The sequence below is a fragment of the Lithobates pipiens genome, unplaced genomic scaffold, assembly GCF_037356315.1.
Source record: "Lithobates pipiens isolate NorthernLeopardFrog02 unplaced genomic scaffold, aLitPip1_a1.2 Scaffold_13, whole genome shotgun sequence".
Taxonomy (NCBI): domain Eukaryota; kingdom Metazoa; phylum Chordata; class Amphibia; order Anura; family Ranidae; genus Lithobates; species Lithobates pipiens.
The window spans coordinates 356731435-356749213 of record NW_027507718.1 but is presented as its reverse complement, the minus strand read 5'-3'; the positions used below and the strand labels follow the sequence as shown (position 1 = coordinate 356749213).

At 44.9% G+C, this 17779-nt stretch overlaps 1 protein-coding gene across 2 annotated transcripts in view; it reads left to right on the top strand.

Moving 5' to 3' along the window:
• The first annotated feature begins 4883 nt into the window (after positions 1 to 4883).
• Positions 4884 to 17779, top strand: part of NAF1 (nuclear assembly factor 1 ribonucleoprotein) — a 129897-nt gene continuing 117001 nt past the window's right edge. The window contains exons 1-2 of one of the 2 annotated variants that reach the window (XM_077477145.1): positions 4884 to 5011; positions 10180 to 10636. In XM_077477145.1, coding sequence (XP_077333271.1) covers positions 10191 to 10636 — 446 coding nt within the window. In that variant the 5' untranslated portion in view covers positions 4884 to 5011; positions 10180 to 10190. Of the gene's footprint in view, positions 5027 to 10179; positions 10637 to 17779 lie in introns of both variants that reach the window. The other variant, XM_077477146.1, reaches the window with a different exon arrangement.

Here is a 17779-nt window from a genome sequence, read left to right as displayed (position 1 = left end):
GACCCTTGTGACCCATCCAGTGTTTTTTAGGCCGACCCTCTCTCTCCTGCTGGGTCTGTTGCCTAAACCCTCGAAAAAGGTGTCTGCTCTCAGTCTTCTTCTTTTTCTCTGGAAAGGATTTCTTTTTGTCTTGGGTATGTTCCAGGGCCTCCTGGAGCCCAGGACCAAAAAGGTGGTCGCCTGAGAAAGGTAATCCACAAAGCCTGAGTTTTGATGCTGCATCTCCTGACCAGGCTTTCAACCATACAGCCCTTCTTGCAGCATTAACCAAAGCTGCAGACCTGGCCTCTAGCTTTACCGACCCTGCAGAAGCGTCGGCTAGGAACCCAACTGCTTTAAACAACAAAGCAGCTGTTGTTGAGGCGTGCCTGCAGAAATGTGAGACTGCAAATGAGTTAACCAGCATTCCAAATTTCTAGTCACATGGGTGGCTGCAAGGACAGGTTTGAGCGCAATAGAGGAGGCATCCCAAGCCCTCTTTGGCAGCACATCACCCCTTTTGTCCATGGGGTCCTTAAGGGATCCCAGATCATCGAAGGCCAAATTAGTCTTTTTGGAAACCTTCGCTAGCAGTGCATCCAACTTAGGAACTTTGTTCCAAGGCTGGGCCGTGTCCTTTTCAAAGGGGAATCTACGTTTGCCTGAAAAGAACGGTCTCCTCTCAGGGTGCTCCCACTCCAGTAAGATCGATTCCACTAGAGATTTGTGCACGGAGAAAACTCTGGATTTATGGGCAGAGACCCCCTGATACATGAGGTCATGCTTAGAAAGCTGTACTGACTCCTCTCTGATCTGTAGGGTGTCATAGATTGCCTTTAATAAGTCCCCCACATCGTCCAATGTCAATTTGTACCTGGACCCTCTGGAGCAATCTTTCTCCTCTTCAGTATCAGACCCGGAGTTGAGAAGAGGCAAGCGATCTGGGCTCCCTCTCCCTATCCTCCTTAATGAGTTCAGACAGGGAGGGCAAACTTGCCGATCTAGATAAGGGCACAGAGGGACCCTGCATCCTATCCATCATTCCTCTAAATGATTTAAAGGTGGATGCAATTTCGTCTTTTACTGATGTAAGGATTTTATGACACTTATGTCATGGAGTCATCCTTAGTTAAATTATTGACACATTCGGGGCAAACCGGTTTCTCCTAATTGGGACCAAGTTTTGTCCCACAAGCGGCACACTTTCTCCTGGGAGGCTGTATCTGAGATCTGTCCTGTGCTTTACCCTGAAAGCAAAAGAAAAGCCTATCCCCACCACCACTGTGCTCAGGGGGAAAAAAGTGCCCCGACCTTCACCTGTGGTTCCCCACCCAAGGAATGGCTTTGATCACAAGGACCTTACCTCCTCCCAGAGTAAGCTATGGTCTGCCCTCACCACGCTTACCTGAGAGGTGTCAGTGCCAGAAGAACCGGAGTCGGCCGCCTGAACTGCTGCAGTGTCCTCCATGGCTCCTTAGTGTTGTCACAGCCTCTGCTGGATCTACACAGGCTCTGGACACCCAGCAAGCCACAGGATGCTCCTGGAGAGTGGAACCTTGTCTCCTGGTGCCCCCTGATGATGCTGTTCTGCCGAAAGCTGTTTGTCACTTCGTTGGAACGCAGATGCCCCTCCTCGGACGCACGCGCGTTCGTTGCTATACCCGGAACGGACGTCCAGCATGCCGCGTGGACGCCGTTCGTGAGCCAGAGGAGGACAGCGATCAGTTTGTGTGGCGAAATGGAGGTTGGGACCCGCCGCTCTTCAGAGGTCCAACTCTGCCTAAGTTTATAGGCAGCGGTGTACAAGCAGCCCTCTCTTTACTACTCTAGACAGAGAGGCACTTTGAGCAGAGGAGAAGGTACTTCAGAGGCTCCCCCAGGACAGTCCTGGAACATGGAGCTCCCCAGGTTCCTCACATGCTTCCTTTCCGTCCAGCAGGAAACACAAAAACTGAAGGGGAAGGCCTGAAGGACCTCCTTTTAACCATTTGGGTGTATGTGTTTCCTGTCCCGGAGGGAGGAGCCCTATGTCTCAGAGGCTGTCCTGGAAGACGATAAGAGAAAGTTTTTTTTAAACAATGACAGTTCTGCTACAATATGTACAAACCTTGTAAGCATAGCAAGCCGTGATACAGGTTCCGTCTTCAGAAAAATATACCGGGTTTTACTCCACTCTGTTCATGGTCTGCTTTATCCTTCTGAAAAGTTTCAAGATGGAATCCAGCCACACAATCATCCAGGTAGTACAACCATGCAACTGGATGCTTTCCTTGGATCTACAGGATACCTATCTGCATGTCTCAATTCTGTCCTCTTTTCAGAGCTATCTTAGGTTTTCCATTGGTCGCACACACCCTCAATTTACCAGCCTGCCCTTCGGCCAAAGGTTTACAAAGGTTCTCATTGCAGTATTAGCCCCGCTCATAGTGCAGGGTCTTTGGGTCTATCATTATTTAGACAATGTCCTTCTATTGGCCAGGGATCAGAGAGCACTCCTGACTAGGGATGAGCTCCGGCGTGTTCGCACACTGCACATGCAGAGCCTGCCAGAAAGTCGGCAAGGCGCTGCGCTAATCACAGGCAGTGAGACATTTCCCGATCTCTGAAGCCACACATCAGGAAATTGTCTCACTGCCTGCGATTAGCGCAGCACCTTGCCGACTTCCTGCACACATGCAGTGTGCGAACATGCCAGAGCTCATCCCTGCTCCTGACACACATGGAGATCCTTTTTAAATGCTTTTTTTTTCTATATTGGTCCCATTTTCCTTAGATAATAAAAATAAATCAGGAGATATCCATAACCCTTTGCTACAAAACGTAGGCCCAATTTGTGCAGAAAAATATAATATAATATAAAAATATTATAATTCACTTGGATAACACAAAGTAGTTGTGGTAATATGTACAGATTTATTAACACATATCAAAGTAGCAAAATTGTGTTCAGGCACTAAAGTGATTCTACAGCCCTATACACACTATCAGATTTTCTGCTGATTTTTCTCCTTCAGATTCAGACATGAGGTCAAACCTTAAGAGTTTCAATTTGTATGCAATCAGGCAGGCCCTTGCACTACATGGTTTTGGTAAATCTGAAGACAAAAATCAATGTGCATGCGATCCTCCTCTTTGGGTCCCCCGCCAGTGGTACAGGCTCCTTCCCCCTGCCATTGCCCCCAATATAAAGCCTCTTGCTAAGGGGACACTCAAGCTGCTTTCTCTATTCACACACACAGCATGGCTCCCCCCCCCCCCCCCCCCTCGCCACTCTCTCCTCATTGGCTCACTGGCTGTGATTGACAGCAGCAGGAGCCAATGGCTCTGGATGCTATCTGTGAGCTAATAAGGAGAGAGAGACCTGGGAGAGCTGCTGCACTCATGCACATTGCTGGACTGAGATGGGTCTCAGATAAGTATGGGGGGCTGGAGGAAGCTGCACCCAGAAGGTTTTGTACCTTAATGCATAGAAATCATTTAAAATAATTAAATAACAAACATGTCATATTTACCTGCTCTGTGCAGTGGCTTTGCACACAGCACCTCCGATCCTCCTCTTCTTGAGTCCCTTGCCAGTTCTCTGGACCCCTCCTCCTTGCTGGACCCCTCCTACTTTCTATGTAGGCACTTGTGCGTGCTCACTCCTGAGCCATAACACACAGAGAGAACAGATCTGCCTCGCCCTATGGCTATTATTGACAGCAGTGGGAGCCAATGGCTCCGGCTGCTGCATCTCAGCCAATGAGGAGGGATAAACTTGGGAGAGCCTCAGCTCTTGTGCACATCGCTGGATCGAGATCAGATTTTCAGGAAGCCTATCATGTCTCCAACTAATCTCCTACCACTCCCATCAGCTCGTTGCCCACCCAACCCTTTGTACCACCTGCCCCACCCTATTAGATTGTAAACTCTTCTGAGCAGGGCCCTCTTAATCCTCTTGTATTTTATTGTATTGTAACTGTATTGTCTCCTTTTATATTGTAAAGCGCTGCATAAACTGTTGGCGCTATATAAATCCTGTATGATAATAATCTCATGGTTACTGTGAAGTCGTGTGAATGCATCAATGCAGTGCATGTTATCTCAGCTTGGATTTATTAAATTTGTTTACCAAAAATGTAAATATTGCAGAATATACAGCATAATGCTACATAACTAAGCTCCACTTCATGCTGAATAAACTAAATTATTAATGTATCTTAAATAGAAAACTATCTTTAGATTTTTATCCACCCTGGTTTCCAACGGCATAGTTCCCACCAGTGTAGTCAGCTCCAGGGTTTTTTAGTTACGGAAAAAAAAAAAAAGTAGAACATGCTGCATTTTTTTCTGCACTGGAATGCAGTAAAACGCATCAAAAAAGCACCGTAACACACTGGAAGGCATCAAAAACACACCGGACCCTAGTAGAAAAACAAAAACAGGAAAAAGGAAAAAAAAGCATTAAAAACCTTCATGCAGAAGCATGTCAGAAACGGATCTAGAGTGCGTTTTTGTGATGTGAGCTGGCCCTCAGCGCGCATGCGCTGGTGACGTCACTGGCTGCTCACTGCAATATCTCTGAATGGTGCATGTTTAGGAAATATTAATTTTACCTACAGAAGAGCTTTATTATAAGCTATCTTGTAGGTAAAAATGACATTCGGGAGTTCACTCCCACTTTACTCATCCTGCTCTCCTCAGTGGTGCTTTTATATTCACTGAGCTCACTGTGCCTACAAACGTTCACCAGTAAATAGTGGAGATACACAGAGGAGATGCGATCTGATCACATGCATTCAGGTGCCCAACTGATATAGTAAGCTGTGCCTATGTGAGCAGCACAGTACAGTTCTGGGCGAGGTCACCGGAGAAAAACAGTCCAATCATAGAAACACATAGGACAGACTTCCGGCAAGTTCAACCAACCAACAGACGAGAAAACAACTGGTTGAGAACGAGGCTTGGAACGCAAAACTGAGCGGCGTGGAGTGCACGCATGGAGTTAGAGAGTAGCCGGGGAGAGCAATGACGGACTGATCGCCGCTGTGTGGTGAGTGTTGTGCCGGTGGGTGCTCTTTGTCATTGGGGGGTCTCTTCTCACATGTGTACGGGTCACAGTGGGTAGACTACGGGATTACAGTGTCTTTTTCTCCCTGTAGCACAATAACAATTTAATGGAGGTTACATGTGAAGCTTTCCTTCATGAGAAGGTGTAGGCCATGGTTTCCCACTCTTTAGATCTATTATAGGGGATAGACATGGCTTGTCATAGCCTGTGGGATGGGGATCTTATCACCTGTGTATTCTGAGCTTGTAAGGTGGCCTGACTGTGCAAATGTCCTTTCCTGGTATCCCCACCATACTGCCTGATCAGGGTTCAAGAGGAACTCCGCTTTGTGTTTACAAATCATGGATCTGTGACTAAGGGACATCCCAGTCCCTCAAGTCCAGCACTGCCTCCCACAGCGGATTCCCTGTTCTGCCATATTGGGTATGTGAGCTGCTTGTGGTGCCCTAAAGAACCACAGCTGGTGCCATGCTGGCCCATGTGCAGGCTTCTGTCAATGATCATGCCACCTCCTGGGACATTTGATGTGTTTTCAAGGAGGGGGCAGGGGCAAGCGGCATCATTCTCACCTAAGTGAAGATTGCGGAAGTGGCATTAGATACTGGGAGGCGTGAGCGAGCCAACCAACCAACGGGATTTCACGTTTTCTATGAAGTTCTGCTTTAAAGTGGTTGTAAACCCTCCTGGGAAAAAAAAACACCCTGCAAGATAAAGGCATAATGAGCTACTAGCTCATTATGAATTGCTTACCTGAGAACGAAGCCCCCCGCAGCCGTCCTCGTCTCCCCCTCCAGTCGGCAACATCTGTCCCGGGGGTTACTTCCTGGTATCACGGCTCCGGCACTGTGATTGGCCGGAGCCGCGATGACATCACTCCCGCGCATGAGCCGCCGGGAATGGCACAGTACAACTGAAGCAACGGCACGTACTGCCATTGCTTCAGTTGGCTTAAGTGCACATGTGCCGCATGACATTGGCACACGCATATACAGGGATATCTCCTAAACCGTGCAACTTTGGGAGATATCCAGTGCAGCTACATGCAAGACTAATTATAGGCTTGCTTGTAGTTTAAAAAGTTTGTAAAGGGTGTCCAACAACTTTAAAGTGGTATTAAATCCAAAAATAAATGCTATTGCAGCTTACCAGTTCCTAGATATGGTGGTTGCATTTGGTCGCCCCCCCCCCCCCTTCATTTACATCTGGTGATCTGGACAGTAAGGCCGGCCATTTCATGGTTCAAATCTCTTGCGATTGTTTTTAGCGGCTGCTACAAATGCTAGAGATAATCACTCAATAAATAAATTATAGTGCAGCGCAGTCAGATTAAACCGCCCATAACCTCATCTGCTTGATGGAAACCAATCTTGTAAGTGAACGGGTGAGAAGAGCCTCCTAAAGTGCAATCATGGACAGAGACAGTAAAGAGGTGATTTTAGCCCATCCACCACAGATCCTCCAGCCTCTCGCCTCATAGACTCGACCTATAAAAGGTCATACAGCATTTGACATACACCTGGGGTACCGATCTTATATGATCCAGCCAATGAGCACATATGGACAAGAAAAAAGGGGACCATCTAGTGCTCTCCGTTTTGGATATTTATTTAAATAGTAAAAAGAAGCAAATTTACTCACAAAGCACTCCGGCCAAGTGCTGACAAACAAGCATGTAATACATCTGGTTTCTAACCAGTAAGATGGCAGCGGGTGATGCTAGATGTGAATCCTCCCCCGTATGCGTTATATCCTGTGGGCGGGACTTCTTCAACGTGGGGTCGGACAAGAAGTCCCACCCACAGGGCGTAACACGCACAGGGTAGGAATCCCGTCTGGCGTCACCTGCGGCCATCTTCTTGGTTAGAAACAAGATGTATTACATGCTTGTTTGCTAGCACTCGGCCGGAGTGCTTTGTGAGTAAATTTGCAAAATATGGCCTGTTTAGGAAGGGGGCAAATCCTTCTAGGGCTGAAGTGGTTGGGGGGGGGGGGGGGGGGCTGCTATACGTCAGCTTTTTATCGTAATGCATAGAATGCATTACGATAAAAAACCTTCTGCCATTACAACCCCTTTAACCACTTAAATACCGGGCACTTTCACCCCCTTCCTGCTCAAGCCAATTTTCAGCTTTCAGCGCTGTCACACTCTGACATTTGCAGGGTCATGCAATACTGTACCCAAATTAAATTTTATAAAGGAAATGCTGAAACCGGCATTTTGTTTACACGTGATCAACTGTGATTGGACACAGCTGGTCACATATTAAAAAGCCTGTATCAACGGCTCTTTAGCACGTTGGGTGATGTGTTGTCTCCTAGGGACACAGCTCATCACCGATTGCTGTGTGCCAAGAGGGGCATGTACACACAGTGGGAAAGACGGTCCCCTTGTCAAGACACAGTAGCTCAGTTGGGAGATTGCTGTACTAATATCGGATGTGTTAGTATGGTAATCTGTAAGTTGTGTGTGTGTTTGTTTTGTTTTTTCTCTCATTCAGCTTGCTTGTTTGAACGGAAAAAAAAAATGTCCCGTCTGTACCCAGCATTACATGAATCCAGTGGACTGACTGGCCTCAGGTGATACACAGAGATGAAACAAATCCTCCTACATAAGTTGTACATGATTATCTGCCGTTTTTTTTTCCACATCCGTTCAAAGCGCTGAATTTATATAGCATGTCTGAGCTTTTAGAAAGCAGGGCCCAGAGCTAAAGGTACACTCTGCAGAGCTCAGTGAAATCTGATTGCATGTTAGGGACACCCCCTCCCCTTCACACAGCAACAGAGTGCTGGAGTTTCTTCCTCGTCACTTTTTTCTCTTGGTGTCAGGAAAGCTTGTCAGAAGTTACTCAAACAGATAACGGAAGAATGAGACAGCAGAGAGAAATTACACTTAGAGCTCTGAATTGAGGGCTATGCTTTGTTCGTATTTAATGTCAGATGGTACCAGCCACTTTAATAATTTTTATTTATTCTGATAGATGGGGCAGTATCGAAGTGTATCTTGTTCTACTGTATCCCTAACCTTAAAGGATAAGTTCACCTTTTAAAAAAAAATAAATGCACATCTTTTTACAGGTAAAAAAAATGTGCATTCGTTTTCTTTTACTTGGAGCCTGGAAAGCATGGTGCCATGCAGGACTCCTGCAGATTTCTAAGTGTATCTGTCTGCAAGTATCTCACATGGCGCTTATGGTAGTTCATTGAAACAACAAGCCGAAAGCCCCAAAGACTATCGGGACTTGTAGTTTCCCATTCAGAGGACTGTGAATGAATAACGTGGCTGGGCGAGCAGAGCCCTGCGCGGCCATGTTATTTTGAAAAAATGCCCAGAGAGGATGCCCGCCAGCTGTTACTGGTGGGATGGGCTACAGCTGCTAGAACATTTTTCAAAAGGTAAACAAATGGAGGCAGGTGTTGCTTTTGCACAAAGGAAAAAAAAAATCTTTCCTAATTTTATTACTGTCAGACATGCCTTAAAATGATACTAAAGGTTCATAATAATAATAAAAAAAAAATATATATCAAACATGTCATACTTAACTTTCACCGTGCAGCTCGTTTTGCACAGAGTGGCCCCGATCCACATCTACTGGGGTCCTCCCGGCGGCAGTCTCAGCTCCTCCCAGTATTAGCTAACCCCCTCTGGGAAGCGCTTTCCCAAGGGGGGTTTCCTCCATAGACACGGATGCTGGACTCTGCTTCGGTGCCCGTATCATTTGGATTTGATTGATAGCAGCGCACGCCAATGGCTGCGCTGCTATCAATCTATCCAGTGAAGAGCTGAGAAGCCAGCGCGTTCTCGATACGGGACTTTCGAGGGATCAGGTAAGTAATCCGGGTGCCTGTAACTACCAGATTTTTTTTTTTTTTTTTTTTTTTTTTTTTTTTTAGGATGCATTAAGGTGAAAAAAAGGAAGGTTTACTACCCCTTTTAAAGGGATTGTAAAGTGTTTTTTTTTATCTTAATGCATTTTATGCACTAAGATAAAAAGCCTTCTGTGTGCAGCAGCCCCCCCTTAAGACTTAGCTGAGGTCCCTCTCTGTCCAGAATATCCAGGAATGTCTCAGCTGTCTGAGATTCTCCCTCCTGATTGGCTGAGACTCGGGAGCGGTGTCATTGACTTCTGTCAATCAAAGTTGGCTAGCCAATCAGGAGAGGGGGCGGGGCCGGGCCAGGGCTCCGTGTCTGAATAGATCCAGGGAGCTGTGACTGCTTGGGTGCCCCCATTGCAGGCTGCTTGCTGTGGGGGTACTCGGCAGGAGCTAGGAGCACAGAAGGGGGACCCAAGAATAGGAGGATCTGGGCTGCTCCATGCAAATCCACTGCAACAGAGCAGGTAAGTATAACATTTGTTATTTTTATGGGAAAAAACTTAGACTTTACAGTCAATTTAATCACTTTTCCATCTCGCTAAAATGTGGCTCTCCAGTTCTGGGGCACGCATTGCGAAGTGTCTGATTGTTGTGTCCCACAGCGGATCACAGATCGGGGTAGAGGGCCTATTACAGTGGCCCTTTACCATGTGATCAGCTGTGTCCAATCACATGTAAACAGACTTGCTGGTTATCGGCTCTCCTTTCCTCACATAGTGTGTGAGTACATTATTTACACTGAAAATCAGGGCACTGATCAGTGCACATTTTGTGAAGAAGACAAATTACTTGTATGCAACATTTTGAAACCAAAATGAATTCTGGTCTTTTTTCATTTAGCAAGTAATAAAAAAAAAAAAAAAAAAAAAAACACAGTGGAGATTAAATACCACCAAACTAGATCTCCATGTCTTATACATGATAAAAATGTCATATGGGTACAGTATTAAATGACTGCTCAATTGTCATTCAAAGTGTGACAGTGCTGAAAATTGGCCTGGGCAGAAGTGGTTAAAATACAACAGACTCCCATTTCTGTTCTTTAGCTGTGAGTACAGTAATCTTTGGAATGTTGTTAGATCATGTTTAGTCAGTCCATCTTACAACCTAACATTAATAAGCAATGGAATATTGACTGTATGTGGAGGATGTAAGTTTGTAGGGATCATGGTGTTAACAGCATTTAGTTGCTGCTCACCACAAGTTTATTGTCATTAAAGATAACTGCTGAATACAATGTACAATCATTTTAATGACATTCTTTTATAATACAGAGCCGAATACTATGGATACACAGGAAGAAATTGCGGTAGCTGAAGTGGCTGTCAACGCTCAACAGAGCAATACCAACAATTCTGATGTTAAAGTGGAAGAAGAAGCCATGGCAGGTTTAGATCCCGGTGAAGAAGGCCCATTGTCTGGATGTGGAATTGATGCCGAAGAACCTATCGATAATAATAAGGAAGGAATGCAGACCTCTTCCTCAGCAGCTGAAATCCCTAGGATTGACGATAAGCCTGGTTCCTGTCAGTCCTGTGAAGTACAGCCAGAAGAACAAATGGAACTCAGTGAAACCTTGCATTTTGAAAACCATACAGTAGCTATGCATAATGGAAATCCTGGGGAATCTCAGCATATAGCCATCTCATTTCCACAAACTTCTGGTGAAATACTATCTGTATGTGATGATGAAGTGGAGGAAAGTTCTTCAGCAGACTCTTCTTCAGACAGGTAAGGTGTTCTTTTTGAATAAAGTGATCTTGGTGCTAGGGATGCACCGAATGGGTTTTTTTGGTGCCGAAACCGATACCGAAAATGAAAAATGCACTAGGCCGAAAACCGATACCGAAACAGCACCGATACCGAAAATGACTGTTTTAAAAAAATATTTTTATACAGGAGATGGTCAGAGACTGGCGGCAATGGTACGGGAGGTGGTCAGAGACTGGCGGCATGATAAAAGAGATAAGTGTTGTCCCCCGTGCAGCCAGTGATGCAGCGAAGAGAGAGGAGAGCCGCCTCTGCCGTCTGGTTCATTAGAGCGCCGGGAACATCACAGCTTTAATTTCAATAGCTGTGTGTTCCCCCATCGCACGCCGTCGTATACAGCCCCTCCCCCTTGTCCGGTGAACTGTGATAGACAGATCACCCGTCCAATCTGGATGGGTAATCTGTCTTTCTTTCAAATTGGTAAACTAGACAAATGGAGGGCAAAGACTGCAATAAAAGATGATTCTAATCTCTCTCAACTCTATCCAACACACCCCTTGACATCCTGCCAGAATCACACCCCCTGGGGTATGCACCCGGGAATATCCGTGACCAGTCCAGAGGACCCGGAACATCACGGTAAATGGCCACTAACGGAGCGATCACTTGTAAATAAACCGGCGTCATGTCCGGTTCCTCTGTCTTCTCTGTACCAGTAGGTACAGGTGTGAGTGGAGAGGGGAGAGATCAGATGCAGCAGCACTGTCGGCTGGATGTGTAGTGCCCACAGCGCTGATCTGTGACAATTCCTGCCTCATCCATCCCATCCATACTCGGCAACACTCATCCATCCATACTCGGCAACACTCATCCATCCATACTCGGCAACACTCATCCATCCATACTCGGCAACACTCGGCCATCCCATTCATTCTCAGTCATGCCATCCCCCATCCACTGCTAATCCATGCCACTACAGTGCCTCACAAAAGTGTAATAGGTAGTAGAGCTGCACGATTCTGGCTAAAATGAGAATCACAATTTTTTTGCTTAGGAGATAGATCACGATTCTCATGGCATAACATCATCTTTCACATTAAAACAAAAAAATAATTGTGCTAACTTTTATCATTTTTTTTTTCCCCAAACAATTTCATTTGAAAGACTACTGGGCAAACAGTGTGACATAAAACATTGCAGCAATTGCCATTTTATTCCCTAGGGTCTCTGCTAAAATTATATATTTTCTATATAAAATGTTTGGGGGTTCCAAGTAAATTTCTAGCAAAAAATATTGAATTTAACCTAAAGAGGAGGGCCGTTTAAAAAAAAATAAAAAATAAATAAAAGTCAGCAGCTGCAAACACTGCAGCTGCTGACTTAATAAGCCGACTTACCTGTCCAGGGCGCCCGCGATGTCGGCCACCCTGTCCCTCGGGTCCCGGCGCCGCCATTCCTTCTAAGGGAAACAGGCAGTGGAGCCTTGCGGCTTCACTGCCTGTTTCCTACTGCGCATGCGCGAGTCGCACAGCGCTTTGTGAATGGGACACGCTGTTCCCAGAACACCGCGCGACCCATTACCCAGAAGACAACGTGACGAGGAGAGAAGAAAGAAGATCTCAGCAGAAGAAGAAGAGGAAGATTAGGATTGTGTGCCTAGCAACAGGCATTTCTGGTAAGTAAAAAAGGTGGCCCTCCACTTTAAAGAGGAGCTGCACCTTTAAAAAAAATATTAAAAGCCAGCAGCTACAAATATTGCAGCTGCTGACTCTTAATAAATTGACACTTAGCGGGACAGGGTCCAGCGATGTCAGCAATTGCTCGTCTCTCTGCTGCCCCCGCTGCCATCCTCTGTCAGGAAATCGGGAAGTGAAGCATTGCGGCTTCACTGCCCGGTTCCCTACTGCGCATGTGCCAGTCGCACTGCGCGTCTCTACTGGTCCCCGCTGTGTCCTGGGAACTGTGTGTTTCCAAGAACACAACGGGGGGGGGGGGGGTGGGGCATCTGCGGCTAGCTTGTCCCGGAAGTGGGTGCAGATACCTGGGTTATCCTGAAAAGGTGCCGATTGTGGCACCGGAGGGGGGGAGGGATCAGATGAGCGGAAATTCCACTTCAGGGTGGAGGTCCGCTTTAAGAAAGAAGTGTCAGAAAAAGATTTGGACTTTAAGTGGTTAAACTTCCTGCATTTACAGGTGGTGGAAAGCTTGGCAGACTGCCCAGATTATTTGTTTGCACAAGAAGTTCTTTGAAGTTCCTTTTGATCTAAGAAGTAAGTTAGTTAAAATGTTTCAAGTTCTACACTTGGCAGATTGCCTGGTGTTCTGGCAGATAGTGTCCTGCCATCATATAGTGTCCACCCCATACTGCGCATGCGCAGTACGGGGCAGAAGAAGCTTCGGAAAATCTCTGAAGCTGAACGGCGCCTGCGCCGTGAGTGGAGGTGGTAGCCCCACCATCCAAGCGGACATAGGGTTGTGAAAATTAGAGGGCCCCTCGCGGACGAGCTTGCTGCGCTCGGCTCTTTTATATTCCTACTTTATGTCCACTTGGCTGGTGGGGATAGAACCTGGACTCGCGGCGCAGGCGCCGTTCATCCTCTATTTTGGGAATCTGTGTACTGCACATGCGCAGTACACAGCGGACACTATCCGATGGGGGACCTTATATGATAGGACACCGGGATGCTTTCTTTTGACAGCTGAGTGAGCAGATAATCTCTCCGCTTGTTTATATGAAAGAATCGCCTACTCTCAGCGGGAGAGATAGTCGCGTGTTTAACAATTAATCGTGCATCTCTAATAGGTAGTCAAATTATATTTGACATTTATGCCCCTAGAACACCTGACTGCGTGTTGGGCCTCTGTATGTGGCTATGCTGTGTAACAGTCTCCCACATGTGGTATCGCCGTACTCAGGAGTAGGAGAATCTATTTTTGGGGTGTAAATTTCAGTATGTACATATATGCTATCCGTTAGAAATTTTGTGTTTTAACCACTTTCAGACCGGACCATTTTGCTGGTAAATGACCAGAGGTCTTTTTACAATTTAGCACTGCGCTGCTTTAACTGGTAATTGCGCGGTCATGCAATGTTGTACCCAAACAAAATTTGCGTCCTTTTCTTCCCACAAATAGAGCTTTCTTTTGATGGTATTTGATTGCCTCTGCGATTTTTCTTTTTTGCGATATAAACGTAAAAAGACCGCAAATTTTGAAAAAAAATGATATTTTCTACTTTTTGTTATTAGAAAAATCCAATGAACTCAATTTTAGTCATACATTTAGGCCAAAATGTATTCAGCCACATGTCTTTGGTAAAAAAAAAGTCAATAATTGTATATTTATTGGTTTGCGCAAAAGTTGTCACATCTACAAACTAAGGTCCATTTTCTGGAATTTACGCAGCTTTTATTTTATGACTGCCTATCTCATTTCTTGAGGTGCTAAAATGGCAGGGCAGTACAAAACCCCCCCAAATGACCCCATTTTGGAAAGTAGACACCCTAAGGAAATTGATAAGAGGCATGTTGAGCCCATTGAATATTTTATTTTTTTGCCGCAAGCGATTGAATAATGACAAAAAAAAAGTGTTTTTTTTTTTTTTACACAAAGTTGTCACTAAATGATATATTGCTCACACATGCCATGGTTATATGTGGAATTGTACCCCAAAATACATTCTGCTGCTTCTCCTGAGTACGGGGATACCACATGTGGTCGACTTTTTGGAAGCCTAGCCGCGTACGGGGCCCCGAAAGCCAAGCACCGCCTTCAGGATTTCTAAGGGCATACATATGTCATTTTACTCCTCACTACCTATCACAGTTTTGAAGGCCATAAAATGCCAAGATGGCACAAAACCCCCACAAATGACCCCATTTTAGAAAGTAGACACCCCAAGCTATTTGCTGAGAGGCATGTTGAGTCCATGGAATATTTTATATTTTGCCACAAGTTGCGGGAAAATGACAAACTTTATAAATTTTTCACAAAGTTGTCACTAAATGATATATTGCTCACACATGCTATGGGCATATGTGAAATTACACCCCAAAATAAATTCTGCTGCTTCTCCTGAGTACGGGGATACCACATGTGTGGGATTTTTTGGGAGCCTAGCCGCGTACGGGGCCCCGAAAACCAAGCACCGCCTTCAGGCTTTCTAAGGGCGTAAATCTTTGATTTCACGCCTCACTACCTATTACAGTTTTGAAGGCCATAAAATGCCAAGATGGCACAAAACCCCCACAAATGACCCCATTTTAGAAAGTAGACACCCCAAGCTATTTGCTGAGAGGCATGTTGAGTCCATGGAATATTTTATATTTTGCCACAAGTTGCGGGAAAATTACAAACTTTTATTTTTTTTTATTTTTTTTTCACAAAGTTGTCACTAAATGATATATTGCTCACACATGCCAGGGACATATGTGAAATGACACCCCAAAATAAATTCTGCTGCTTCTCCTGAGTACGGGGATACCACATGTGTGGGACTTTTTGGGAGCCTAGTCGCGTACGGGGCCCCGAAAACCAAGAACCGCCTTCAGGATTTCTAAGGGTGTAAATTTTTGATTTTACACCTCACTGCCTATCACAGTTTTGAAGGCCATAAAATGCCAAAATAGCACAAAACCCCCCAAAATGACCCCATTTTGGAAAGTAGACACCCCAAGCTATTTGCCGAGAGGCATGGTGAGTATTTTGCAGCTCTCATTTGTTTTTGAAAATGAAGAAAAAAAAAAATAATGTATATTTTTTTTTTCTTTTTTTCAATTTTCAAAACTTTGTGACAAAAATGAAGGTCTGCAAAATACTAACCATACCTCTCGGCAAATAGCTTGGGGTGTCTCCTTTCCAAAATGGGGTCACTTGGGGGGATTTTGTGCTATCTGGGCATTCCATGGCCTCCGAAACTGTGATAGGCAGTGAGGAATGAAATCTAAAATTTACACCCTTAGAAATCCTGAAGGTGGTGCTTGGATTTTGGGGTACCGTACGCGGCTAGGCTCCCAAAAGGTCTCACACTTGTGGTATCCCCGTACTCAGGAGAAGCAACAGAATGTATTTTGGGGTGTAATTTTACATATAACCATGGCATGTTTGAGCAATATATCATTTAATGACAACTTTGTGCAAAAAAAAAAATAATAATAATAATAATGTATTTTTTCCACAACTTTTGTCAAAATATAAAATATTCCATGGACTCGACCTGCCTCTCAGCAAATAGCTTGGGGTGTCTACTTTCTAAAATGGGGTCATTTGGGGGGGTTTTGAACTGTCCTGGCATTTTATGCACAACATTTAGAAGCTTATGTCACACATCACCCACTCTTCTAACCACTTGAAGAAAAAGCCCTTTCTGACACTTTTTGTTTACATGAAAAAATATTTTTTTTTGCAAGAAAATTACTTTGAACCCCCAAACATGAAGTGTTTTTTTAAAGCAAAAGCCCTACCGATTAAAATGGTGGGTGTTTCATTTTTTTTTTTCACACGGTATTTGCGCAGCGATTTTTCAAACGCATTTTTTGGGGAAAAAACACACTTTTTTTTATTTTAATGCACTAAAAATCACTATATTGCCCAAATGTTTGATGAAATAAAAAATATGATCTTAGGCCGAGTACATGGATACCAAACACGACATGCTTTAAAATTGCGCAGAAACGTGCAGCGGCGACAAACTACGTACATTTTTAAAAGCCTTTAAATTCCTTTACAGGTGACCACTTTAGATTTACGGAGGAGGTCTACTGCTAAAATTAGTACCCTCGATCTGACCTTCGTGGTGATACCTCACATGCATGGTGCAATTGCCGTTTACATATGCCACCAGACCAACGCTTGTGTTCCGCGTTGCGCCTTAGCAGGGGGGGACAGGGGTGTTTTTTTTATTTATTTATTTTTTATTATTTTTTTTGCTTTTTTATTTTTTTTTTAAACTGTTCCTTTCATTTATATATATTTTTTTATGATTTTTATTGTTATCTCAGGGAATGTAAATATCCCCTATGATTGCAATAGGTAGTGACAGGTACTCTTTTTAAAAAAAATTAGGGTCTATCAGACCCTAGATCTCTCCTCTGTCCTCAAAGCATCTGACCACACCAAGATCGGTGTGATAAAATGCTTTCCCAATTTCCCAATGGCGCTGTTTACATCCCGCAAAATCTAAGTCATGAAATGCTCGTAGCTTCCGGTGTCTTAGGCCATAGAGATGATTGGAGCCATTCTGGTCTCTGATCAGCTCTATGGTCAGCTGGCGGAACCACCGGCTGCATTCTCAGGTTCCCTGTTGGGACAGGAGAGCCTGAGAAAACCATGGAAGATGGTGCGGGGGGGGGGGGGGACATTCCCTCCCACTGCTTGTAAAAGTAGTCTAGAGGCTAATTAGCCGCTAGGATTGCTTTTACATAAAAGCCGACCGCTGGCTGAAAAGAATGATACCAAGATGATACCTAAACCTGCAGGCATCATTCTGGTATAAGCACTCAAAGTCCCGCAACATACCAGTATGTTGCTGGAACTGGTTGGGCATATATTGTATTTTTTTTTTCATGCAGCCTGTGGGCTGAACGAAAAAAAAATATTGATCAGTGGGTATGCCCACCATTAGATACCACCCTTCATCCACCCACTTTCTAATGGTGGGCATACATGCACCATTTATATATGCCGAAGCATGGGGGCATCCTCCCGCAAAAGGTAGGAGCAGATCGCTCCTCCACCCCTTATGCCCCCATGCTTCGGCATATATGCTCTTTTTTAACTGTGGTGGTGAAATCACCCCCGACAGTGCTGGAGTCGCGGCTTTATGTATCGTGGGAGCAAAACGCTGTTGCTGTTAAGATAAATAAATCCGCTCTGCAGTAGGACTTACCATACCTGCAAAGCAAATACAAAAAAAATCGCAAAAAATAACACATTTAACACAATCTGTGCCTAAAATATATATATGCCGAAGCATGGGGGCATCCTCCCGCAAAAAAGTTATGCCGCGTACATACATTCAAACTTTTCCACGGGCAAGCCCTCCGTCGGAATTTTGACTGTATGTACGTGGCATTAGGAGCAAAATCGCTCCTCCACCCCTTATGCCCCCATGCTTCGGCATATATGCTCTTTTTTTAACTGTGGTGGTGAAATCACCTCCGACAG